We start from the raw sequence: 25,265 nt of genomic DNA, 5'->3' as shown, positions 1-25,265 counted from the left end.
CTCAGCCCTAATATTACAACTAATATAATATTACAACTAATATAACTAATAATCCCTTGCTAAGTTTCAGGTGCTGCACCAACAGGAGGGAGCTTCTCAAAAAAACTCAAAGCTATATTTACTCTCCTTTTATTCCTGGAGGCAAACCAGCGTACTCCTTCTATCTGTTATTAGAGATGACTGACAGATTTCATAAGCAATTTTCATTACAAAAACGAGTCTAAACCCAACATCAGCAGTAAAATTGCAGTTTAGCGGTTAATGCTTTTGAAAACTGTAAACAACCAGAAATGCTTTCCTGTGAAAAGGGCAAAAGTCAACCACCTGGGCTGGAGCTATGGACTTCTAAGTGGAGATGATTGTAACCTGAGAAGACACTGGGATCAGCAATACTTGTTGTATTTATCTATGAGAAAGTGTTACCCAGAAATTGTTAGGTCAGATGAAGACAGATACTTTTACAGATCTCTCCTGCTGTATTTTTAATCTTTATTAATCATCTGGGATGCATGATGTTGTTGCAGATTCACTAGGGAAGCAGCTAAAGACTGTGTGGTGCTGGGGCAGCATATTCCAGCTGGAGCTGTCATTGAAATTGCAGTTGGACACCTTCACCACAACCCTGAGTTCTGGCCAGAACCTGAGAAGTTCATTCCTGAGAGGTAGGTGGAGAAATGCTTTTCACCCTTTGGTTGAGGCCCTTACTTGGGCCTGTGGACACAGAACTCCAACGTCTGCAGGCACCAGATCTTGCTGCTCTCTCATAGCCCCAGTCACCCACTATTCATCCAAAGCAGCTTTTCCACCAAGAGGAGCCCAGTTGTATTTAGACCATAAAAACATGTTATTTCCACTAAATCAGACAAGTGATGATAGTGGTGTATTCCACAGAAGGTGCAATGTCTGGTCAAGGTTGAACTGGGGCAGAGGTTTTCAGACCTGTTTCCAAATGAGATCCTGTGAATGATGTTTTCTGGGTGCTGAAATTCTGAAGTGGGACAGGCTTGGCTGTAGCTGGGAAACTCATCCAGCTCCTCTCTGGTTCAGAGCCCTCTTTTCACTTGAAACATGACAGTGTGGGTACTCTGTGAGTGGGGAACCTACCCCATCTCCCATTGGGAATTTCCTCCCTGTCTGTAAGTTAGGATCCTTGATTTTTGCTGGGCAAGATGGTTTCACATGGAGCATTTATTATCTTCAGTGGGCAAGGGAAACCCTGTCAAGCTGTGGTTTTGTACCTGCCCTGTGTTACAGGTGCTGGGCTGAGCTTACAGGGAGAGTTTCAGCTGATTGGAGCTGTGTGGAAGCACAATTTAGTTTTGTGGGCAGCTACATTTTTAAACTATTTAGTGGGCAGATGCATTTTAAGCTACCACTACATTCAGAAGTTTACTAAGAAAAGAAGCACCTGCTCCATAAACAACTGGGTGTGAGACTGGCAGCCCAGAACCATCTTTGCCAGTAGGACAAACACATGTGTGGTGTAGATGGGTTTGCCTAATGCTCCTTCTGGAACAAATCTAGGCATATGCTCCATTAGAATCTTTTGGCCATGAAGAAAAGCAATGCCAGGGTGAGAGATTTTGTTGGAGAGGAATCTTAGCAGCAACTGGAAGTCTGGGGTGGGTATTTTTAGCAACGCTTATCTAGAAATGCTTTCTTAATAGTTTGTTCACCACTTTTAACAGTAGTATGAAAGTGTGAAATGGTTAGTAGGGGCTGCAGTGCCCTTGATTCACATAGTGCTGTTTGGTATGAATTTGAGATTAATTCCCTTTTGAACCTTCCCCAAGGAATGATCCGTAAGTACTAACACTCTGCTCAGACTGTATAGCTGGTAATGTTAGCAAGAATTATAAAATCAGAGCATAACAAAAAATGAAATAAAATAATTCAGCTGCAGTCTTCCCCTTTCCCTCCCCCAATATTTCATTTTGAAATTGGTGGTAGGAATAAAACAAAGGAGATTTTAAGTTTACCAGGCTGATATATGGAGGTGAGCAAGGCAAGAATTATCTGATTATGCAACAGTGCTTAGTACATGAATTAATGGTCCTTCAATCTCAAATTAGGGGCCTCTACACTACTTTTTGGAGTAGTGGTTCAATCTTATTTAGGTTTTCAAAGCATGGGGATGGAATTAGTGGAAATACACAATATTCTTTTTTCCAAAGCTCCAATTAGCCTGTATTACCTCTCATCTCTTTCTACCCTGCATGAGTTCTCTGGACCTTAGCAGTCCAAAGTTCTTGGAAACTGAATCCAAAGAGATGAGAGATTTTCATTAAAGATAGATTGGAAATAAAACTCATGTCTCCATGTCCTCTCCTGAAGCCACCACCTGACAAAGGCTGATGGCCATAAGTCAATTATCTTTTTACATAGGATGTCAGGACATAATCTATCAATAGTCCCCAAGACCTATCCCTTAAGATCAATTGAAATAACCAGAACTGAGATTTAAATTAAAACATGGAATTGAGCAAAAAGCATTTCTTGAACTGGTTTCCATCTCTGCACCTTCTAGGTTTACAGAGGAGGCCAAGAAGGAACAACATCCCTTTGCATATCTGCCCTTTGGGGCAGGACCCCGTGGCTGCCTTGGCATGAAAATGGGTTTGTTGGAGACCAAAATGACTCTGCTGAGAATTTTGCAGAAGTTTAAATTCAAGACCTGCCCAGAGACTGAGGTTTGTACATGCAGAGGCTTAAAGATCACACTTGTTAACCTGAGGGAATTGACAGTGTCTTAGGCAGGACAACTGGTTTGCCTTTGTGACTTCTCTTCATTTGAGAAAATTGCCAGAGACACTTCCATAAAAAGGAGAGACCAGGCATGGACTGCATGTTTCAAGCAAAATGTGATTTCAGATCTATAATTTTCCCAACAAACAGACTGTTACACAGCCCTGCCTTAGTGGAGAGCAATATGGCAAGGCCACCAGCAAAATGTCACAATTCATAGAGGGTGAGAATATGTGTACATATTTCACAGGATCTCAGCACTCTAGTATATGCCTATTGCTATGGACATTGCACCCAGCTCTAGAGTTTATAATTTCTTTCTGTTCAGATCTACAGCATTCCTGGGTAACCACTGCTTCAGCCTCTGGCTGTAAATTCTATTTAATATTACACCACCACAGCTGACTGTAAAACAAGCACTTTACAGCTTCCACAGTGATCCTGGTATGAACTGGTCCTCCAGCAAAAATGTCTGTCTGTATGTGGGGGTGTCATACACAGATAAACAAACACAACTGCACGTAAGATGCTCTTTTCTCTTTCAGATTCCTTTGCAGCTCAAATCAAAAGCCACACTTGGACCAAAAAATGGAGTCTACATCGTGCTGGAATCTCGCTAAAAGGGAATGTGCATCCTGAAGCTTTCTGGAATGAGAGCCTTTGTTAGTGAGTCACTGGGTATAACTGTTTTTCAAAACTCCAAGCACAGGTAGGAGCCTAAGTTCCACTGATGGTCAGTAGGTGCTTCCTCACTGCTCTCCTGTGGGACAGCCTCCAGTCACTTTTTAAAATGGGCTCCACAGCCTTTTTTGGATGTTTTCAAATTGCTGTGAATAGTATCTACAAAGAAGCATCCCACTTTCATTTGCTTTTGTTCATCACACTTCTTTTCATTTATCTGTGAGAATGCTTTCCTCATGCTCAGTTTCCACAATTTACAGTAGATTTTAATTTCAATTCATTGTATGACACATCCTTCTCATGAACTTGTGAGTCCCTAGAGAAAGCCCCAAAGGCACCACAGTTACAGCAGAAGACCTGGGATGCAGTGCATTGGATTTTTTCATGAACGCCACCAACAATCAAAGCTGAGGCCCCTGTACAATGCTTAATCTCCACCTGTGTCTGTAAAGTCAAAGAAGTTGCACCTCCTCCATGCTTTTAAATGATTTTAAATACACTTAGATTAACGATTTGCACTTCCATCAACATGACAGAAGAATGAACCAGTAAATTCCAGCAGCTAAGACCAAAGAAATGAGGTGACAGCCATTTTTCTGTCTATTGAGCTGCTGTTGGAAAGGTGGAGACAAAGAAGATAAAAATTTAAAGCAAGCAGGAGGACTGGAGGAAATTTAAAGGTAATCAGAAGCTGTTGGTACTGCATCTGCTTCATGGGGAGGCCTTTCCTTTCCAAACATTGCAGTTGGCACCACCTCTGTCTATCTTGAATCAAGGAAATTAAGAGCATGTGTGCACCAGAGCTGGTGGCAAAGGAGTGGGATCCAGGATCATCAGCAGCTCTCTTGACTCCTGTGACACTGGAGCAGGTCATGTCCCAGGTGCCTCACCCCCTCAGGAAGGATTCTGTCTGATTGCCAGCTGCAGCAGCCCCATGGATCCCTTCAAGCTGTGTGACTGTGCACATGCATCTTCCCAGCCAAAACAATTATAGTTTCCACTCCTCACATTCCCTCTGTGCTACACTTCTGCAAAGCCTCCCCTGCCACAGCTGGTGTTGCACAAGAAGATGGAAGGGGGCACAGCTGGGCCAGCTGACCCCCACTGCACACAGGGACATTCCACACCCTATGGCACCATGCTCAGCACATAAAACTAGGGGAAAAAGAAAGGGAGATGACATTCCAAGTGATGGCATTTGCCTTCCCAAGTCACTGGTGTGCCTGCTGGAGCTCTGCTTCCTGGGGTGGTGGAACACCTGCCTGCACATAGGAAATGGTGAATGAATTCCTTGTTTGGTGTGTGGCTTTTGCTTTAAGTATTAAACTGTCTTTATCTCAATCCATGGGTTTTCTAATTCTTAAAATTCTCTCCCTCATCCCACTATGGGGATGTGAATGAGCAGCTCTGAGGGGCTGAGCTGCTGGCTGGGGTTAAGCCACAACAACAGAACTGTGACAAGAGATTGGTGCAGTCCCAAGACCTTTTTAAAAAATTCATTTATTCTTATAGTTTTTCTTTAAAATTTTTGTATAGAACGAAAACTCATGCAGCACTATAAAAATAAGGACGCACCTTTGGTTCTTTGCAAGTCTTGACTTTCTGCCTGGCTGACAGAGTCTGCTTGAGGGTTCCTTAGGTACAGCATCTCTTGGTGATGTGCACAGAGAAGTGTTGCAGCAGCAGGAGGAAGAGACTGACTGCTCAGCTTCACTGCAAGGATGGAGCCATCTGCTCACTGATGCCTGGCTGGGTCCCCGAGTTTCTCTCCAGCAAGCATCTTTTGCTGCCTTCTTCCCACATGCTGCCTGAACACTGATCAAATTACTGGATCTTGTTCCTCAAAGACTGTCTCTCCTCTTTCATATATATTTTTTTAACATAACTGTATAGGCAACAGTGGTGAAGCACTGACTGGGGAAGTCTTGGAATTGTTCCTTTTTCCATGGAGCATTTCTGGCATGCTAAGCAGAAGTGCCCTGTTACAGACACACTGATTATATGAATTGCTGATGGAGTGATTGTTATTTATTTGAAAAGCAACATGCTGTATTTACCTTAGTTTCTACACATTATGCATAATTTTCCCCTCCTAGAAATAGTGTGCTAGAGGCTGATTTTCTGTATAGCTTACATACACAGATGACAAAAAGCTGGATGGGCCTTGCCTAAAAACTTCCCACCTACCAGAATGAGTAGGAAGTTTATTCCATCTGAAGTAATCTGTCAAAGGCTTGTTTGTATTCCTTACATGAATCAGAAAGTTGTTGTGTGCTTCATTTTTGACAAAATAAGCCAAGCCTAAATCAAGCTTTTCCCTTTTTTACCCATGATTTTGTATAAATTCTTCTTCCCAGTCTCTGCCTCTGCAGCTTGGTGGTGTGCGTGAGCCCTTAGCAGTGAACACTGAGGCAGAAGGCATGGAGTACCTCAGCTTTCTTCATATTCTGGGCAACCAGAGCTCCTGTTTCCTTCTAGAGAGGGCCCACAATTCCCCTGGTCTTCCTTTTATCACCCACATACCAGTAGAAGCTTTTTTTTGTTACCCTTGACCTCCCTTACCAGATTTATTTCTATCAGGACTTGCTTTAGTTTCCTAACCTGATCTCTGACTGCTTAGACAATTTCTCTGTACTCCTCCCAGGCTACTTGGCCTTGCTTCTACCTTCTGTAGACTTCTTTTTTTGTTTGCTCCTTACTCATCCATTAAAGTGTCCTGGTATTTTTGCCTCACTTCTGTCGCAGACATCTTTTTATGCAAATCCTTTCTTAGTTTTTTTTTTTCCTTCCTGAGAAGCTGAGAGGCTCCAGGAACAAAATGTAAACAATGGTTATCTGCTGCTGTAGAATGCAACAGGTGGATCTGTGGTTGGTCCATGTTGGATGTTTGGATTTAGTGACCAGTCATGGCAGAGCTGGCTCTCTCTCTCTCTGTCCGAGCCAGCTGCCTTTGTTATCATTCCTTTCCTTTCTATTCTTAGCTTAGCTAGCCTTCTAAACTTTTCCTTCTATTTTTTAGTATAGTTATAACGTAATATATATATCATAAAATAATAAATCAAGCCTTCTGAAATATGGAGTCAGATCTACATCTCTTGCCTCATCCTGAAAACCCGTGACCACTCTCACACACTTCCTCTTTGTTGGGATGCATGACTCCTGATCTTGGAGGAAGTGATATTTGAATTTTAACAAGCTTTATTTGATGCCTTGTCCTTCCCTTTAATCCTGGCCTGTAAGGTCTCAATCAGCTCGTCCTCCATCCCCAGGTGGAGCTCCATGGTCATTGACAGAGGGTGACACCCCCTTCTCATCTCCTCTGTCCTCCTCAAAAGCCTGTCCATTTCCACTCCAGCATTCCAGTCACAGGAGCCATCCCACCATGTCTGTGTGAGGCCAGTGAGATCACAGACCTGCAGCAGTGCACATCTCTAACCTCATTTTTTATTCTGCATGCTGCATGTACTTGCAAAGAGGCATTCAAGTTGGGCTGGAATTCCTTTGTGCTGCTATTCAGGTGCTCTCCTGCTGAACTCTGAACCGTCTCCAGGCTCTGTGCATCTCTTGCTAGCACTGGCATCAAACTGGGATGCATTGAGGTGCCTCTCCACCAACATAATTTCAAATACTGATGTCACAGGGAGAAAAAACCAGTCTTGAAGTGGCTGCTGCTGTGCATCACATTTTACAGGCTTGGAAAATGAACCAAGAGTCTTTCTCAGCTGCATCCACATTGAACATGGACAGTATGTGTTCAAGCAAACTCACTTGAGTCTGTGCTAAGGGGCTTTCAACCATTCTGCAGGCTTCTGGTTAGGAAGTGTTACGTGTTTTCACCTGTCAGTTTGTAGCGCTGTGGAACAGAGAAATTATTTTTGCATTTGAAGTCAGCTTTCTGGAAGTGCATCAACCCTTGCTCTACATGCAGGCTGAGACAGACAGCTAGAGAAGACAGGAAAAAGCCTGCCAACTTTCCAGGAATCCAGGAAGAGCCTCAGGCCATTTGTTCCTTCTCATTAATGGTTGGTGATGCAGTCACTGCAGACATTGCACCAGGACAATCAGTGGTGCTGGATCTCATCCTGGCTGTGTGAGCTCAGCAACACACCCAGAGTGAGCTGTGGCAGGGATCAGTGAGCCTCTGCAAGCACACATTTCCAGGAAAATATGGTTCTAGATTGCCAGCAGCTGTCCAAAACAGAAACTGTTAATATCACTGTAATCAAGGTGTGTTTGTGCACCTATATCACATGGTCCCAAACTGACCTTGAGCTGGGCTGGTTTTAGAATTAACTAAAAAAAAAAACCAACCACAAAAAGATGTCTACCAAACACCCCACCAGAACAAAAGCAAAACAGTAACAACAAAAGCCCCACCCCCAGCACTATGTTTATAATTGCAATAGCAAAACACGGCTTTATATCCTTAAGTAATGGTAACTGTTTAGCATTCTGGTACAATGTGCTTCAGTCAGCAGCAGTTGGGGCTAGGGAGGAACAAGGAAGCTGGTTTAGAATTCCTTTCCTCAGAAACAGCAAGTGTGTTGTCTTGCATTGCTGAGCTGTGAGTTTGTTTAGAATTTGGCATGTGTGTTACAAAAGGGTTTTAGTCATTCTCTGACAGCTGATATGAAGCAAAGGCTGCTTGGTAAAGGAAAGCTTCTATTAAATATGTCTTCTGGTCTTTGTAATGATGACAGAAAGCTGTCATTATGAAATGGTATTTTTAATGAAGACGCTGATAGGAAAAAAGCTTTAAAGTTTTGTACTTTTAAAAATAGTATTCTTAGAAAAACAGAGTTGGGTGGCAGAAATTACTATGCTTCATGGATTGTAAATTGGAACTTTCTAGTCTTACCTGGAATTAAACTGCAGAATTTCCTGTCTGTGCGAGATACTTCAGGCAATGATCACCTCATTTCGCTTTGTTAATCATCCTGGACATAGCTTCACCTGATACCAGACTCTTCCATGTGTTTACAGCAGAAAGCAGGGTAAAAGAATTTAAAGCTGATTTATAAACTGTCTGTCACTGCTTGGTTTATACTGGCCCCACTCACTTTCTTCTGACCTTGAAAAATCCCATGTTTCCAAGATGTTTTTCTCCCTGCACTGCAGGGAGCTGTGGCTACTTTCAAGGAGGGAGTATTCCCTCAGTTGCTAGGATTTCTGCATGCAGAGATGAAACTGTGATGGGCCTGAAGCAAGAAGTGCAATGGAGCTTTGGAGGCCATGAAGTCTATCCTTGGACAAACAGGGAAGCAGCAGTTGTGCTGCCCATGTAACAGCCATCCCACCCAGATCTTCTGCTGGAAGAACTCCAAGTTAAGCAGCATTTCTGCAATTCCCACTTGCCCTTTGGCCCTAAGGCAGCCCTGGAAGCAAAGCTTTTCTCCAAGCCCAGCAGCACTGAGCACCTGCTGTCTGCCATCCACCCAAGTTGCTCTCACCCACCAGCCCCTGCTCTGCCAGGCTGCAGGTATCCAAACCGGATACTGCCACTCCCCTGCTGCCAACTCTTAGACAGGATTTTGGCACCCACATAGCATAAAATCCAGTCAGAAAATCAAGACAAACCTGGCTCCAGGTACCCCTCATGAAAGGGTGCAGTGAACTCTGGCTGGCTGCCAGGCCCCTCTCCAGCACAGCAGAATCAGGGCTCACAAAGCCCCGTGCTCCACACCCCACTGCTGGCACAGCAAAGCTTCTGCTGGCTGGGCTGCCTGCCTTGCCAGGACGGACCTGGTACCAAAAAGGAAACAACCTTCCCAGCTTATCATTCTCCTCACATGGCGTGGGAGTGAGTGACACATTACTGCACTCTTCCTGCTCAGTGGCTTGGCTTAAGTAGCCAAAAGAGATACTCCTCACTCAGAAAAGAGGATCAATGCTACTTTTTGCCCAAAGTTTGGATTTAATACAAACATCTCTTTAATATGTTCATTTCCAAATGCAACCGAAACAGCTGTAGAGGGATTCCTACTGCTTAACAACAACCTCTAAATTTACAAGTGTATTGAAATATTGTGATTTCAATATTGAAAGAGAGAAAACCCTCAGAAGGAGTTTACTGGCTTGAGTACCTGTTTATTTACCATACACAAGAATGTTACTCCTGCAGTTTCAAAAGCGGAAAACATGGCTACTTTTCTTTTCTGTGATAATGGAGAAATAACAGACTACAAAGTACAACAACCAGGAATTTTATTCTGTTTTACTTACACTCATACACATACAAGAATCAAGTTAGAGGTTTAAAAATACAATAAAAAATATCAATAAAAATATTCCAACTTTTTGCCTGAAAAAGAATGTTTGTTTCAATTTTCTGGCAGAAGATTAACATGACTTTAGCTATCCTAGTTCTTACCTGAAATTCTGCTTATGTTCAGAGGAAGAAATTCAAACAACCAGTATTCTCATTTGCCATTAACGTGTAGATGAACATAGGTTTTGTTTTGGCAGAAAAACTTACTCTGAACAGACAGGAAATCTTTCCTACATAACTGTTATCCTCCTCAAGAAATGTGCTATTTGCTGACAAGCTCTTTTGCTGACATCAGATTTATCCTTTATGTTCTATTACAAATCTTTCAAAATAAGTAATACAACCAATTTGCCTGTCCCTATTCTGTGTTGCAGTGGTATTAAACACAAATGGGAGATATTTAAACACAAATAGGAGATATTTATACACAAATAGGAGATATGCTGCAAGATTTGCAGTTTACAAAAAAGGAGGTCTGCACAACTTTACTCAGCTAATCATGGCCAGGCTCCTGGCTCACAGTGCTGAAGTAATAAAGAGTTACCCAGTGAACACCTGTCAGTCATCATCCAGATAAGTTAAAAAGAAATATATAGAATGTAGCTGAAGATGAGCTTTTTTAGGTCATATAGAAAGTATTTCTTAAGGCTTCTGCAGCACAGTATAGCTAATTTATAGCTACTTTAGCACGTTAATCTTATGATAAAGTATCTATCTATGCATCAGCAACTTTAATCTTAAAAAAATATTTGATAGCTCAAGTTTTTTGATTGCACACATGTAAGCTGACTGTTCAACACTACTATCTCTTCTTCTGATATGAATAATTAAATATTCAATCTAATTTTCAGATTTAAAAGGTTTCAGCTCTGTGGCTGAAGACAACTTCCTAGGTAAGCATGTTTTTCTTGAAAGAAGTCCAATGACAGCTTGATTACATAGGAAATCTGTGAATCTCCTGCACCCAAAGAGGCAGAACAGCCAATGAGAGACACTCACTCACCATCCTTCCCAGCAGCTCTAAGGGACCCATAAAGTTCATCCACAGAACCAAGGTGCTGATAATCCAGCAGGACAAGCAGTATGTTTCCCTCCTAAGTGTGGTATTAAATAACAGTGTGAGTTGCCTCCTCTGCTCCCTCCACAGCACCTGCCAGCACTCTTGTGTTTGTAGGCACAGTGAAAGTCATGAAAAACTTGTGTTCTCAGACGTGAAATACAGTATTTATTTGATACAGTAAATCATCCGAGTCACACAGCACCAAGCAACCTCTGTTATGCTTGTATCTTTGGTAATTGTTTTAAATGAGAAACTCAACAAGTGAAAATAAGTCTCTGCTCTTTTTCAACAAGCAAGTTTAATTTTTTGAGGTTTTGTTGGTGCAGATTAAGTAAGAACAAAAAAGAAGAGTGCTACTATGAATTTATGCAATGAGTTGAGCACAGAGATTGTACAATCACAGTTGCAAACACCTGAATGTCTACTGTTACAGGAGATAGATTACTAAAAAACTGTATTTTATCCAGTTTTGAGTTAAAAGATAAACAGGTAGAGGGATAGTGCCTCTGACAAATGAGCACGAGTAAAAATCTATCCTGAAACAATAACTACAAACTGTTTAAACTTCGCAGTGATGGCCAAACCTCATGCTACAACCATTAGCAATTTCTTCTAATAAATTTATAAAAGGCTCCCAGGTAGGGTAGGGTAATGTGAAAGCTGCTACAAATAGGATACAGAAACAGGGTTTTAGGAATTCTAAAACATCCTCTGTGTCTTTTTATGCTTTGTTTTCTATTACACAGAAAAGACAGAGAAAAAATGTTTCTGAGCACTCACCTATCTGATCACACAGCTTCTTCAAAATCAATTTTTCTCTCTCAAGCCAAAACTAAAAAACTGTTAAAACCAGTTAAACATAAGGATGACAGGTTTTACTGCTATAGAAATCTTGCTGATACCTGGTATTCTATGAGATACTCTGGATAAATCTGCTGCTTCTCAAAGATGACAAAGATAGAAGGGTTTGAGGGGTTATTGACACAACTGTCATAGAATTTTTGGCTGTCCTTCATGGGAGGCCGAACATAATGAGAACTCCCAAGAGTGAACTCCCCCACCAGCACTCGGGCCAGGAACATGGTCTTGGTGTTTGAGTCTGTCCCACAGTAGTTGTCAGAATAAGATGCATCCCTTGCAAAATAGCTGCCTGCAGAAGAGACAGCAAGACAGAGTTTGTCAGACACTAAAGCAGCAGGAACAAAGTGATACTGTGTGAAAATGAATTAATAAACAAACCCATTAAGCAATTCATGAACAGCCTTTCCAAAGCCTTCACCTGTCCTCTATGTCTCTCTTAGTGGCAACAACCACTATGCACTTTTTTGTTTTCACAGCACACATATTAAAAACCAATGTTTAAAACGTTACCATAATCTTCTAAAGGATTTCCTCCTAACCCTAGATGTCCAACTCCCCCACCATCACCACAATTCCTCTCCTGGCACAGGCCACTAATATTCATCAGCACAACTGGACTTGATGATCCTTGTGGGTCCCTTCCATGCTCAAAATACACTGTGATCCTCTAACATTTCTGAGAGTTACAAAGTATTCAAGCAGAAAGGTGTGTAGTCAGCCTATCTCAGCTTGATGTGCTGGTAATTTCCTGTACATAGGACAATATGGAAGGATATAATCTGCTAACAAGGCAAAAAACCTGTAACCAGAAATAGCATTTAGATTCTTGGGGGAAAGAAAATAAAAACAAACAAACAAACGAAAAATCAAAACCAGACTAAAAAAAGCCAGGCTGCTTTTCTGTAGGAGTTGGGAGAAACTGGAACAGCAGTAAGCCTGGAGTCTAGCAGAAACCATCCCTACAACAGAGGCCAGGCCTTTTAGAGTGCCTTAGCTCCAAATGACCCTTGTGAAACTCAGCTCTGTGTCCCACATCATGACACAGAGAAGCCCAGCACTGGCCAAGTACCACCTTGCAAACTTTAGCCCTCTGCAGTGAGTACTGAGAATTTTTAGCAAGTCAAGGATTACTGAAGGAGCTGAAGAACAACCTTTGCCGTAGACTGTCCCATGAAGGCCACAGATTCTCCAGTCAAAGTTTTGCTGGCAGATGGCATCAATGTCTTTTTTACTGGTCCCATGAAATAAAAATCGCTCATCTGCAGCCTTTCCACCATTGCTCTTCTGCATTAGGTCCTTCTGCCTGCAATGAGATGCAGAATCTTTGCAGTTCCACAGTGGCTGTTCCCTCAGGTTCCAGCTACTCAGAAACAATTTTACACAGTATATTCTGAAAATCTTTACAGTAAGGCCTAACCTGGGCATACAAACAAGTTTTCACATTATATAAATGCTTTACTGCAAATGTTTTCTTTCCTTCACTGCCTCTGAAGAGAGAGGGAGGAATCTCAGTGTTATTTTTTTCCTTGAACACCGAAGTTTCTATTAAGGCTTGCCCTCCACGAGTTTTGCATTTAATTTTAAAGGCAGTTTCAATTTTGACCAGCTGCAAAACACTGTGCTAAATGTGACTCATTACCAGCTTCAAGGTTTCACTGGAAGGAAGCTGTCATGGACACAGGCCTGGCAGAAGTCAGGAGCAAGGATTCCTCCCACACAGCCCCGAATCTGACTGTTCTAAGCTCTGTGTCTTGACTGAGCTTTGGCTTTGTTGATACCTCTTATCTAAATGTTGATACTAGGTAGGTATTTCAGTGGGAGAGCGGTAGCAGAGGCATTTCAGGAATGCATGTTCTATCTTTAGCACAGCACATACAGCTAACTGCAGAAACAACAAACACCAGAGCAATGTTTTACCCTTACCATTGATACAGCTCCCAGAGGGATGGGTTCTGAACTCTACAGATCTTTTTAATAGCTGCTTTGGGCATTGTGCGCTGAAAGTCCACTTTGACTTTCTTGTATTCTTCAGAAGAACAGTCAAGCTCAATCAGCTGCAAGGAAAAGTTTGAAAAGTTACTTTGGCACGCTTTTGTGCAGCCACTCAACCCCTCTTAGTATCTGAGTCCAGATATGCATGCATGCATCAAACAGTATCTAAATACATAGCAGAAATGAGCACATAAATAAGGAATTGAGAATTTATGTTGCAGAAAACAAGAGGATATTTTTATTTTATACTTCTGACAGCTAGTGAACACAAACTGCACTCACTGCCTGTTGTGTTTCTAAATCAATTGGAGAGGCTTTAGTCAAACAATTTTAGGGAGAAACATGGTCCCACTACTAAAAATCAGTTCCTTACATGACAGTTCTGAAAGCATGCAAAGCTTACTTGCATATTTTCATAGGAACATTAAAAATGTCAACATTAGTCTTGTTTCTTAGTGACAGCTTGTTGAGGATTTGCATTTTTGCAAGTTAGTGATTTTTGAGCATCAGATAGTACCTTTTCTGTAGGCACAGTTACTAGAATTGACAGAGGAGCTGGTGGAAGCAGAGAGGAAGTCAGAGAAGGTATGCCACACATACATTAACTGGGTGAGTTACAAAGGTAAAGACTGGAATGAATAAAATAATAGTAAATATAATAATAAAAGATCCCATCCTGAACAAGCTGCCCTGAGAGGTTGTGGAGTCTCTGGAGATACTCAAAACCTACCTGGACACAATCCTGTGTGACCTCCTCTAGGTGAACCTGCTTTAGCAGGGCAGTTGGTTTCTGTGATCTCCAGAGATTCCCCCGTCCAAGCCCAACCATTCTGTGAACTCCCCTGATTTCAGAGCAGCTCTCCAGAGACACACAATAGCTTACAGCTAAGGGAATGGCTGCTCTGAAGCTCAGAGGCATCATTTACCTCTGATGCTTTCAGCACATGTTGGGGCATCAAAACTGTGCATTTTGGGCACCAGTACCAGTCTTGTTAACACAGCAAATCTGCCAAGCCAAGGGATTAATAGTAGCAGTGGAAGTCCCTGCTGCCACAGTTTTACTGCCACCATTTGTTTAAATTTGGGTGTGGTTTCACCTCCAAGTCTGTCCAGTGTGGTATCAGGTTTAAATTTACCACTACCTCTGTATTATGCTACATTGAAACAGTCATTTATAAAGCCAGAAGAAACAGTGAACTTGTGATGGAACAAACCTTACATGACAAAACTGACAGAAAGAAAAAACTAAAAAGCTCCAAACCTTGAATCCCAGTTCAGGCAGGGCAGACTTGTCCCAGTGAGCTGGAATGTTCTTAAAACCTTCTGTATGTTTAACACCCCTGTAGATTATAAGACATTACAAATAGACAATTAAAATAAAACTAAACATGACATTTTATGTACATATTATACTAAACATTTTTGTCAAGCTTAGGAAGAATATAGGCAACTGAACATATCAAAAAATATTTCAAAACTGTCATTTCTGTTCAGCATATGAAAATATTTGTTCCAAGTCATTGTGTCAACACTTATGTCAGTAAGCAAGATGCCAAATTAAAAAAAAAAAAAGAAATATATACTCTAAACTAAACACGTAAGATTTCTCTTGCAGAGTTGAATGTATATATATAAAAGCTGTAATAGACAGGGGAGGTAAATACAAATGCATCCAGTACCACATCAGTGTGACTGAAACAGAATAGATACAGCCCTCTCCTGTACTTACACCCCAATTTTAATTAGTGTGTTTAGCTGCTCTTTTCAGTGTTTAAGCAAGGAATGTGTGCTGCAAGGGAATGTGCAAAAATTGGCTGTTACATGCAACTCTATCTCCTTGCAGGCTCCCACCTTTTGCTCTACCTGTAACAACTACTGCTTTCCTTTCAGATTGTCTGGCTGCTCTCATAAGAATTTTTCTGAACTTGCACTTAGCTTTGAAAATTATTCATCTCAGAAAGAGCTAGTACACATAAATACACTGCTACATGTTGATTTCCTACTTTCCACACTTCCTGTGGCCAAACCCAAATTTTCTTCACTACAGAGGTTTCTGAACTAATTGAAAACTGCTGGCCAGGCTGCAACACTGCCCTGGCCAGACATGGCTGTAGGAGAGGTTTGCCCCTTTCACAATTGCCTTAGCAGCTACTTCTTCATCCTACTTGCAGCCATGGAGGATTCAGCATTCACAAAGCACTAAACCCATCACCCCAGAATAAGCAGCTGTGGTTACCTGGCTTTTGTCTTTTCAACCTCTGCCTGAGAGACAAATTTAGGTCTTCTGCAAATCTTCCTCTCTGTTTTGTAGCAAATGTTTTTCTGCATCATGGCTGAGGGAAAAAAAACAAAACAAAATCCCATGAACAATCAAAGGTGTTTTTGAAAGCCTTCACACTGCAGCTACATTTGTCACCAAGTTGTTTTGTCAAAAACATAGACAAAAAGGCTCCCTCCTCCTCATTTTGCAACTTTTTGGGATACTTTTTTTCCTACATTTAGTTGTAGATTTCAAAACCTGTAAACACAATCCAACATCTATCACAGACCATTTATTTTTATTGGCCACCAAGAGAAACAAGTCACAGCAACCTGAATTTTAGAGGCATTCCTTCTGGATCTTGGAAACTGCAGCTATTGTGACATCATACTAACAATTAATTGTCAGTACCAGCCAGGACAATGAGGCCTTATCTTTAGAGAGAGATACACAGGAAAACAAACAAAAAAACCTCTTGACACCACCAAGCCTAGAAGTGAAGTTCTTAAAGACATCTACACTGCATATATTTGCCTAAGTTACTAAAAAAACCCAAACCTTAGAAAAGGGATTGATTCACTATGCAATTTTCACTTCTAAGCTGGCCAAGTTTTCCCGGTATTGCTTTTGATTGAATCACAAACAACACATAACACGTCCTTTCTGGTTTTTTGGTTTGGGTTTTTGTGTTTGGCTTTTTTTCATGCAGAATGAGATAGCAATGAAAAGCTGGATCAAAGACAACTACACCAAACTGACAGTCCAGGCAGGCTGATTCTCATCACTGTTATACATAATTTTTGAAAATGATGCCAGCAAAAGCAACAGCTCAGAGAGGACAATGCCATCACAAGTAGCTTATATTTCCTGAACTCTTGGGAAACATTTCGTCCTACCTTGACATAGTCAAGGTGTTTTCTCAGCCTTTGCAGACAGGATGAAAAGAAAATATGTGCAAAAATCTTGCAATGCTAAGCACTGTCTGGATCCTACATTTTGTCCAAGTGGGGTTTTTATCTGCAAACCAGTGATTAAAGTAGAGCAGAAGCTGGCTTGTCAAGTCTTCTAGAAGTTCCTCAGCATTTGTGTTGGTGCCAGTATCAGTGTCATACTCAGGACTTTCTGGCAGACATTTTGAAACCTAGCACAAGAACTCCTCAAAAATAAAAGCTTTGAAAGAATAGAATGCCACTCTACTTATGTGAACAGCTCTTATCCTGAGAACTGTGATAGAAACTCTGTCTCTGTAAGCATTGCAATTCAAAGTCCAAATTTCTCTCTTCTATCTCCTGTAATAAGGTAATTCAGAACCACAAGATATCTGGGAGGGAAGGACAAAACACAAAAACAAAACAAATGCAACCTACACACAAAATTTATTTCATATTCATGTCTTCCAGCTTTGAAGGTCATCTTTGGAGAACTTTGAGTCAAATAAGCTTTCTCCAGGTCATCACTGCAGACAGTAGCAGCTGCATGAAGATCATCCTGTCACACCAAAAATAGAGAGAAAAAAAAGTTTCTCCTGGTCTGTTATAGACAAGCAAGTCTAAAAACCAACAACTCTTGTATGTATGGTGGCTGCAGGATATATCAGTGTATGAGAAATCCTTGATTTACAGTGACACATTCACCAACTGGACTAAGCAAGATGGCAGAGTACCACTGGACCTTCAGAGAAGGAGGCTTTTCTCAGAAGCAATGGAAAAAATGTATTATTACTGTGACCCTATCTGAAACAACTCACTGAATAGTTATCTGGTAATATTTGTGACTCATCAGTGATGAGTCTCCCACCTGAACCAATCAAAATCACAGGGAAAATTCCCCATTAGGCCCTTGATGTCCATCTGTATAAGTGAGAGGAAGAGGGTGACAAGAGAGGGGGAGGATATAAGCACTGTGCACTTTTCAGTAGTTCTGCACTTGTCACACAGTGTTATGATCCTCTCCATTTCTCCACACTTACTTGTTTTCCATACTCCTGCCACGTGCCATATTCATCTTTCCAGTACCAGATCCATTCTGTTGTGAGGATGAAGTGAGGGGGTTTGGTCACAGAGGAGGCTGTAGAAAGACGTCTGACTTTTTTCAACCCACAGCACATGTCATGAAAAGAGATACTGAATGGGAAAAGGAACTCTTCAGTAAAAGCACAATCAAATCTATAAAAAAAAAAGAGGGAAAAAAATCAGAACTGTTTGTGAAGCTTTATTCATAGATTCAGAAGCCCACTACAAATTTGCAAATTAAGTCAATCTCACCCAAAAGCAGGACACAAAGGTGCACTTTTCACTACAATGTGTGCTTTGCACCTTGCACTTTTCACAACTCTGTATGCTAGCTCTATTTCATGTTTGTACATATTTTGCATTACAGTACTATGTACCACATTGGTTCTATGGGCAATGATCATAACCCACTCCTAAATCAGAACACTGGAAAACAGGCACTGCCTTCTCCTTGCTGACCAGCTATATTCTAAAGAGAACACTGACATAACTTAAGAAGGGCTTCAAAGAGCCTGTAACATAAGAGGAACAGGTAATTTTCCAGCATGGGATGTGGCATACTGGGATGAGCCCCTTCCAGTACTCTCTTTATGCTATATAACCAGTTCCAAACTCTGAAAGGTATTTCCATATTCTTCACATTCTCTGCTCCCAAGACAGGGGCAAATCCCATGCAAAGTGAGGTCAGTAGAAGAATGTCAAATAAAACTGCTTATGCAATGACTACATTAGAATTGCAGCAATTTATAGCCACTAAGGATCTGGTACAACACAACAAACTCCAAACATTACTAACTTTTATAAGAGTTTATACCTGGCGTTTTTTGGGTCACAATATGCATCTTCTATTTCTTCCATATTTGCGAAGTCCTTCCAGGTATTACCCTCAGAGTACTGCCATCTATATGGCAAGTGAAAATGGGTTCTGATACACTTTTCTGTAAAAGTTTAAAAAGAAAAAGAAGTAGGAGATGCATTATTTTGACAGGCTATGAGAGAACTCCAACATTCCAGGGCTGTGTACCCAGCTGGTGAAATCATCACAAGGATAGCTAGGAAAGTGTTCACCTATGGGACCATTACAAGCAATAGTTCAAAATTTTTCAGCATAAGCAAGCAACACTTGAATTTTTGGGCTTAGGTAGAAGTTCAGTTTTTGTATGTACTAGACTCTCTTTGCACAATTTAAATTGTGCAGATCATTCTCAAAGAGACAAAAAACGATCACAGGCTCCTACAAGGCTATTATTTAATAAATAGAAAAAAGTGTATTTATGATTTAACCACTAAATCACAAAGTGGTATTACTGAGGAAAAATCCAAAGCCCAGCAATGCAGTTTTAAGATAGGAGAAGGACTGTCACTGTTTGACTTCAGATGGTAACTAAGTACAACACAGCCATTTACTCCCATTTCTTTCAGTGAGATGGGGAGAATGGGAAAAGGGTAAATCTGTGCGCTGAAATCAGAACAGTCTAGTAACTGAAACAAAATAGAATATAGCAAGCTCAAGTATATATGCATATATATATATATATATATATATATATATATACATACTCTGGTATAACTATAATGAAGCTAACAAAAAGTGAGACAGGAACAAAGCCCGATAAATACAAGTGATGCACACATGATTGCTCACCACCCACTGACTGGTGCCCAGCCCCTTCCCAAGCAGCAATCAGCCCCTCCAGCCAACTCCCCAGTCTATATGCTGAGCATGATGTTCTAATGGTATGGAATAGCCCTTTGACAAGGTCAGCTGTCCTGGCCATGCTCCTTCCCAGCTTCTTGTGCAGCTCCTCACTGGTAAAACACAGGCAGATGAAAAACTCTTGACTTTGGGTAAGCACTACTTAGCAACTACTAAAGCATCAATGTGTTATCAATGTTATTCTCATCTAAATCCAAAACACAGCACTGTACTGGCTTCTAGGAAGAAAATTAACTCTGTCCCAGATGAAAGCAGGGATGTATCCACCACTTATTCCACAGTATTTATACCATGTCTAGGTCCCACACCTTCCAACACAACCCAGTCAACAACCATCACCTTTCCCCTCTTCTGAAAAATACACAGACATCATTCCTTTAGTCTCAAAGTCCTTTGCCCTTCAGTAAGTCTCCAAGAGATCCAGCAGAGCAATGGTAGCAGTGAGCCAGGTATCAGAGTGTTACAAGAGTTCAAAGTGTCAGTGGGCAGTCACTCCTCAACAGGAGTGAAGGTGACATCACCAGTGCACATGTGCATAAACACCAAGCTAATTTCCACAGCAGAACAAAAGGAAACTTAACTCCAGGCAAAGTCAAGGAGAAACTGCACCACACCTTCATACAGGGAAGCATTCAGTACACAGGTCAAGAACATCAAGAAAAAAAAAGGATGACAAGAAAATCAACAAAAAATCTGGTAAAGCAGCCTTGTTCCTGGACACCCTGGAACATTTTGAAAGGGAGACAGCTAAGACAGATAGAATAGAAGAGTACGAGAAGAAAAAAATTAGAATTCAGAGTATCTTTCATATATTTCCTGCTTGGAAATGTGACTCTTATCATTCAGCAATCCCTTAGGTAAACACAGGTGGAGTAGCCAATCTTCAGCACAAGCATATTCCAGAGCAAAACATCTCCTTTGTTTGGTGTGCCAGGTCAAACACTTTCCTACAGCAGTCAAGACAGCAGTGAGATTTAACTAAACATAAAATCACAGAAAGTTTCCCCTTTCTCTGAAAGATGTCTACCATTTCCTCTTTATGACAACAGAAAAACAGGTTGGACTTGACACAGTCTGTACTGATACTTGAGACAACCTACCTTTAAAGCCACAACCTCTGTACAGATGATGTAAACATATCTGTTCTGATTCATCCTCCTTTGAAGTTGAGGAATCCCGTGCAGCGCTGGGTTTTCCATCTAGAGGGGGGAATTGTAACCATTAACACACTTCAGATCAACAATGCCTCTTAAAAGTGCTCCTGTCCTTGGAAAGAAGCCCAAAGGCAATGATTGTAACCACCTAACTGCACTCAGCCCCAGAAAGACAAGGAAGCCTTTGATAAACTTGGGGACTCAAAGTCCCCTCCCTGTATCCGTCCTTTCTGAACTTGATTTCCCTCTAACTGCTGAATTCCTCAGACACAGATTTTTGCTATCCCCACAAAACGAGAACAGAATCCAATTCCTTTATACTTCCAGATGGACTTGAGTTAAATGTGCATTCCACACAGCTAATCACACTGGCAGCTATAAAATACAAAGTTTCAAAATCTGATACTTTGTAAATTAAAGCACATTAGGGGAAAGGAAGAAGGAACTGCAGGCAGAACAGCAGAGATGAGCATACATACTTGAATTCTCCATTGTGTTATCCTTCTTTTCCCTGCTAAACTATACTTAACTTACAATTCTAAACAAATTCAAAAGAAAAGTGCAAAAAAAAATTACATTTCCAAGAAATAACTAGGATAGTGCTGTTTGTGAATTCTTGTGCCAGACAATCGCTACATTAAAGAAAAACAATTAAAAAGTTCATAATCAGACAACCACTCCTATTCTTAAACAGATCTCTACCTTTACATATTTTACCTAAAAAAACTCCAAAATTATAGAGCTCCCTACTCCCAGCTCCTGTTACACTTATTTAACCCCAAGTTTGAGAATTTTATAAACAACAGCACTCTGTTTCTCAGGAACCTCTCTTGACTTCATTTGTCAAGACAAAGATCTCTGTCAATGAGATAGGTACAAGCTCCGTCCTCGTACACAAATCAAGATGTAAATTCAGTTTTCCTAATGATACCAGTGAAAATATTAAATTCACTACCACGACTCTTCTGATGTATTCAAAAGATGATATTATTTACCTTTGCATGGTGAAGATTTGGCATCTTCTATGTCATACATGCTTCTGTTGCCATTTTTTATGTCATACATGTTTCTAAAAGTGGAAGGTAGTTTCTTGATAATGTCTGAGCTCATCCCCTGTTTCTCCAGTTTCTCAAAACATTCTGGATTTAATAAATCATGGGATCGTTTGCAGCTGCTGCCAAATCTGCACTGACCCCGCAGAAAGTACTGGCAAACATGAAGTTTGGTGCAGGATGTTTTAAAGGAACAAGATCCATAAGGTCCATCACCTTTGTTATAATGCAAGCAGACCTTGGGAAGGAGAAGAAAAAAAGAATTTAAACGTCAAAGTACAATGTGCTCCTTTAGACTGTTTGAATCCATGATTTTTAGGTTTTCTATGGCTACAATGTGCATACATTCGCTTTTGAAAGAAACATTTCTTCTTTCTTTTTGTTTCCCAAATGATTACTTGATAGCTTTTCCTTTGCCCTGCTAATGTTTTGAAGGTCTTTCAAAACACAACATTCTTACAGACATTCTCAAGATGGGATTTAGTGCTAAATCACACCTCTAATTTTCTAGTTTTGGAGTTTTTTTGACTAAGAGCTACTGAATCTGACTGGGATGGAATTAACTTTCTTCACAGCAGACCATACCACACTATGTTTTGGGTTTGGGACCAAAACAGTGTTGATAACACATCCCTTTGGTCTGTCTGGGTGAGCTGTCCTGCCCATGCTCCCTCCTGGCTCCTTGTGCCCCTCCTCACTGGCAGAGCTGCAGAGGCCTGGGACTGAAGGTAAGCACTCAGTGGGTTGCCAACGTGATTTTCATATTAAATCCAAAACACAGCCCTGTTCATGATACCAGTTAAGAAAATTAACTCTATCTCAGCTGAGCCCAGAATAGATAAACACCACACAGCCTCTCAGTCACTCCCTGCAGGGCTGAGATAAACACAGTTTAATATGGCATAACATGAAGAGGAAATAATAACAATGATAAAAGAACAGACAAAACAAGAGATGCACAATGCAATGCTCACCACTCACTGACCAAAGCCCAGCCAGTCCCCACCAGTGTGGCACCACCCCTGGGCCACCTCCCCCCTGCTCCACTGTTCAGAATGATGTCACATGGAATGGAATATCCTTTTGTCCAGTTTGGATAATCCTTTTGTCCAGCTTGGGGCAGCTGTCCTGGCTGCCTTCCCTGCCAGCTTCTTGTGCAGTCTATGGGCTAGCAGGGCAGCGTGAAAAGCTGAAAAGTCCTTGACTTAGAGCAAGCACTGCTCAGCAAAAACTAAAACATGTTATCAACATTGTTTTCACCCTGAATGCAAAACACAGCACTTTATCAGCTATTAGAAAGAAAATTAACTCTATTCCAGACAAAACTAGGAAATGGTCCAAACTGGACAAAGGGATATTTCATGCCACATAATGTCAAATGATAGTGGGGAAGGGGACAGAGAGAAGGTGAAAGAAAGCGGAGATGGATCCTTCTTACAAGGTAGCACTTGTTCAGAGACCTATTGGGTATCAGTCTGCTTTGAGGTGGTGAAGCAGAAGTGTCTTTGCAACACTTCTCCTTGCTTTCCTCCCCTTTCTACACTGTCTTTATCTCCATTCACAGGTTTTGCCACTTCAGTTCTTCTTGTTAATGCTCACCTCCTCTGCTTGTGACAGGGGAGTGAGGAGTGGGTGAGGAACTGTTCAAGAGCTTAGCTGCCAGCCAGGGTCAACCCACCACAGGCGAGAACAGAGGATGCAGGTTTATTTTTAGATTTGCATTAAGCTAACGAAATTGACAACCAATATCTCCACATCTGTCAAGCCTCTTCTACGTTGTGATGCTCACTGAAACACAAGACTAAGAAGCTGTTACAGTAATACTCACCTCTGGTAAGAGGGAAGGGTCATTTTGAAGCAGAAGCTGGCAAAGTTCATCATGGTTTAAATGCTCAAGTCCATAGTACTTTAGAACACGGAGATTGTGGTCTGAGTGGAAGCTGTGAACAAACTTGCATCCCTTCCTAGAACTCAAGAAACCCAAGATCAAAATGACTGGCATTATTTTGATACCCCATGGGTACACTGAACAGTGGAAAAGCACACCAAATTAGCTAGGCTCCCAAAAGTCCACATTGCTCATCTATAAAGCCATTATGTGATTTGCAAAGCAGATTACATAATTACTCTGAAGATAATTGCCATGCTACTTCTGATTCACAGCCATTATAGCCTCAGTGCACTCTGACAATATCCACATTTTTGACCTGCAGCTCACAACCACGAAACCAACAAAGCTCCAGAGCACCACTCCCTCTCAGCCAATGAGTGCATCCACCAGGGTCCCACAGCTCAGGGACATGCGGGGACACTCAGCTTTAGCACAGTGCCCAGGGTCCCACAGCACAGGGACGTGAGGGGACACTCAGCTTTAGCACACTGCCCAGGGTCCCGCAGCACAGGGACGTGAGGGGACACTCAGCTTTATCTCATTGCCCATGTCCTGCAGCTCAGGGACCTGTGGGGACACCCAGCTTTAGCTCACTGCCCAGGGTCTCGCAGCTCAGGGATGTGCCACAAAGTTCATCATGGTTTAAATTCTACAGCACAGGGACCTGAGGGGACACTCAGCTCTCCCTGGCACGGCCCTGCCCACGGGGCAGGAAAGCGCCAGGGTGATGAGCCGGGGAGGAAGTGCTGCTGTGAAACCACCGCCTGTGTCTGCCACCTTTGCAACAACACACACGCAAATAAATAAAAGCGGGCAATGAGCATTTCCCAGGCGGAAAGGCCTTTACTGAGAGCTCCTTCCCCTGAAGGGGCACACCGAGCCCCCCGCCATGGCGGCCGCCCCCCGCCCCTCACCTGGCCAGCTGGTTACGGCAGAAGCCCTTCAGGTGGTACTTGCAGATGTGCAGCTGCCCGCAGTGCCCCGGGCAGCCCGCGACGTGCTCCGGGCACAGCCGCACGGGGCTGGTGGCCACCACCACGGCCACCTCGGCCTCCGCCGCCGCCGCCCGGCCGGGCCGCCGCACCAGCGTGAAGCGCCGCGCGTCCCGCAGCACGGCCGCCAGCTGCTCGGCTGAGGGCCGGCTCGGCAGCCGCTGCTGCAGCTCGCCCTGCTCCAGGCAGCCGCCGCTGGAGCACAGCACCCGCAGCGCCTGCACCGTCAGCGCCGGCACCGTTAGCGCCATGGCTTTCTCGGAAGCCCCGCCCGGGAAAGCCTCGGAAACGGAAACGAAAGTGAAAGAGTCTGAGAGGGAGCGGGGCCGTCTCGGCCCGGAGCCTGCTCTGCCACCGCGGGGGAGTGCCTTGCTCTGGGTGAGCCGGCGGCGGTACCGGGGCACGGCCCTTCGCCTCCCTCCTCTGCCTGACTCTTAGGATGTATTGACTGTTTTCAATCACACGTCACCAGCTGGGAGGTCACACATTTCCTGTAGGAAAAAGCAGGCGCAGGGATGAACGGAGCATCAGCCAGGTGAATGGAACTTCACCGCCTTAAGTTACAGGGAGAAGGCTGGTG

The 25,265-nt window shown here is 42.3% G+C and overlaps 2 protein-coding genes across 13 annotated transcripts in view; one reads left to right on the top strand and one right to left on the bottom strand.

Moving 5' to 3' along the window:
- Positions 1 to 7,808, top strand: part of TBXAS1 (thromboxane A synthase 1) — a 265,426-nt gene extending 257,618 nt beyond the window's left edge. For all 10 annotated transcript variants that reach the window (XM_074539045.1, XM_074539043.1, XM_074539047.1 and 7 more), the window contains 3 exons: positions 525 to 662; positions 2,528 to 2,690; positions 3,291 to 7,808. In XM_074539045.1, coding sequence (XP_074395146.1) covers positions 525 to 662; positions 2,528 to 2,690; positions 3,291 to 3,365 — 376 coding nt within the window. In that variant the 3' untranslated portion in view covers positions 3,366 to 7,808. The remainder of the gene's footprint in view (positions 1 to 524; positions 663 to 2,527; positions 2,691 to 3,290) is intronic.
- Positions 3,448 to 25,118, bottom strand: LOC102065884 (protein mono-ADP-ribosyltransferase PARP12). 3 transcript variants are annotated; one of them, XM_074539038.1, is made up of 13 exons: positions 24,608 to 25,118; positions 23,631 to 23,772; positions 21,746 to 22,040; positions 20,697 to 20,795; positions 18,694 to 18,817; positions 17,837 to 18,032; positions 17,235 to 17,355; positions 15,844 to 15,940; positions 14,869 to 14,947; positions 13,539 to 13,669; positions 12,767 to 12,918; positions 8,285 to 11,904; positions 3,448 to 7,279 (listed from the first exon to the last, which is right to left on the bottom strand). In XM_074539038.1, exons 1-12 carry the CDS (start codon positions 24,934 to 24,936, stop codon positions 11,636 to 11,638), a joined length of 2,034 nt encoding a protein of 677 aa, XP_074395139.1. In that variant the 5' UTR covers positions 24,937 to 25,118; the 3' UTR covers positions 3,448 to 7,279; positions 8,285 to 11,635. The 3 variants fall into 3 exon arrangements, with proteins under 3 accessions (XP_074395139.1, XP_005482792.3, XP_074395140.1); XM_005482735.3 differs by having other exon boundaries at positions 23,631 to 23,766; positions 24,608 to 25,117; XM_074539039.1 differs by having other exon boundaries at positions 3,448 to 11,904.
- Between the last annotated feature and the right edge of the window lie 147 nt (positions 25,119 to 25,265).

Source organism: Zonotrichia albicollis, chromosome 4 (genome assembly GCF_047830755.1).
Source record: "Zonotrichia albicollis isolate bZonAlb1 chromosome 4, bZonAlb1.hap1, whole genome shotgun sequence".
NCBI classification, from domain to species: Eukaryota; Metazoa; Chordata; class Aves; order Passeriformes; family Passerellidae; genus Zonotrichia; species Zonotrichia albicollis.
Note: the sequence above shows the minus strand (reverse complement) of the source record. Positions and strands in the feature narration are given on the sequence as shown.

Bases quoted from the DNA above. Each gene is read 5' to 3' on its own strand.
- LOC102065884 (XM_074539039.1), bottom strand. From the start codon at position 24,936: ATGGCGCTAACGGTGCCGGCGCTGACGGTGCAGGCGCTGCGGGTGCTG. The intron at 23,773-24,607 runs GTGAGGGGCGGG...GGGTTTCTTGAG, and splicing joins TGCCGTAACCAGCTGGCCAG to TTCTAGGAAGGGATGCAAGT. The intron at 13,670-14,868 runs GTTTGGAGCTTT...TTTTCCTTGCAG, and splicing joins TGCCTGAACTGGGATTCAAG to CTGATTGAGCTTGACTGTTC.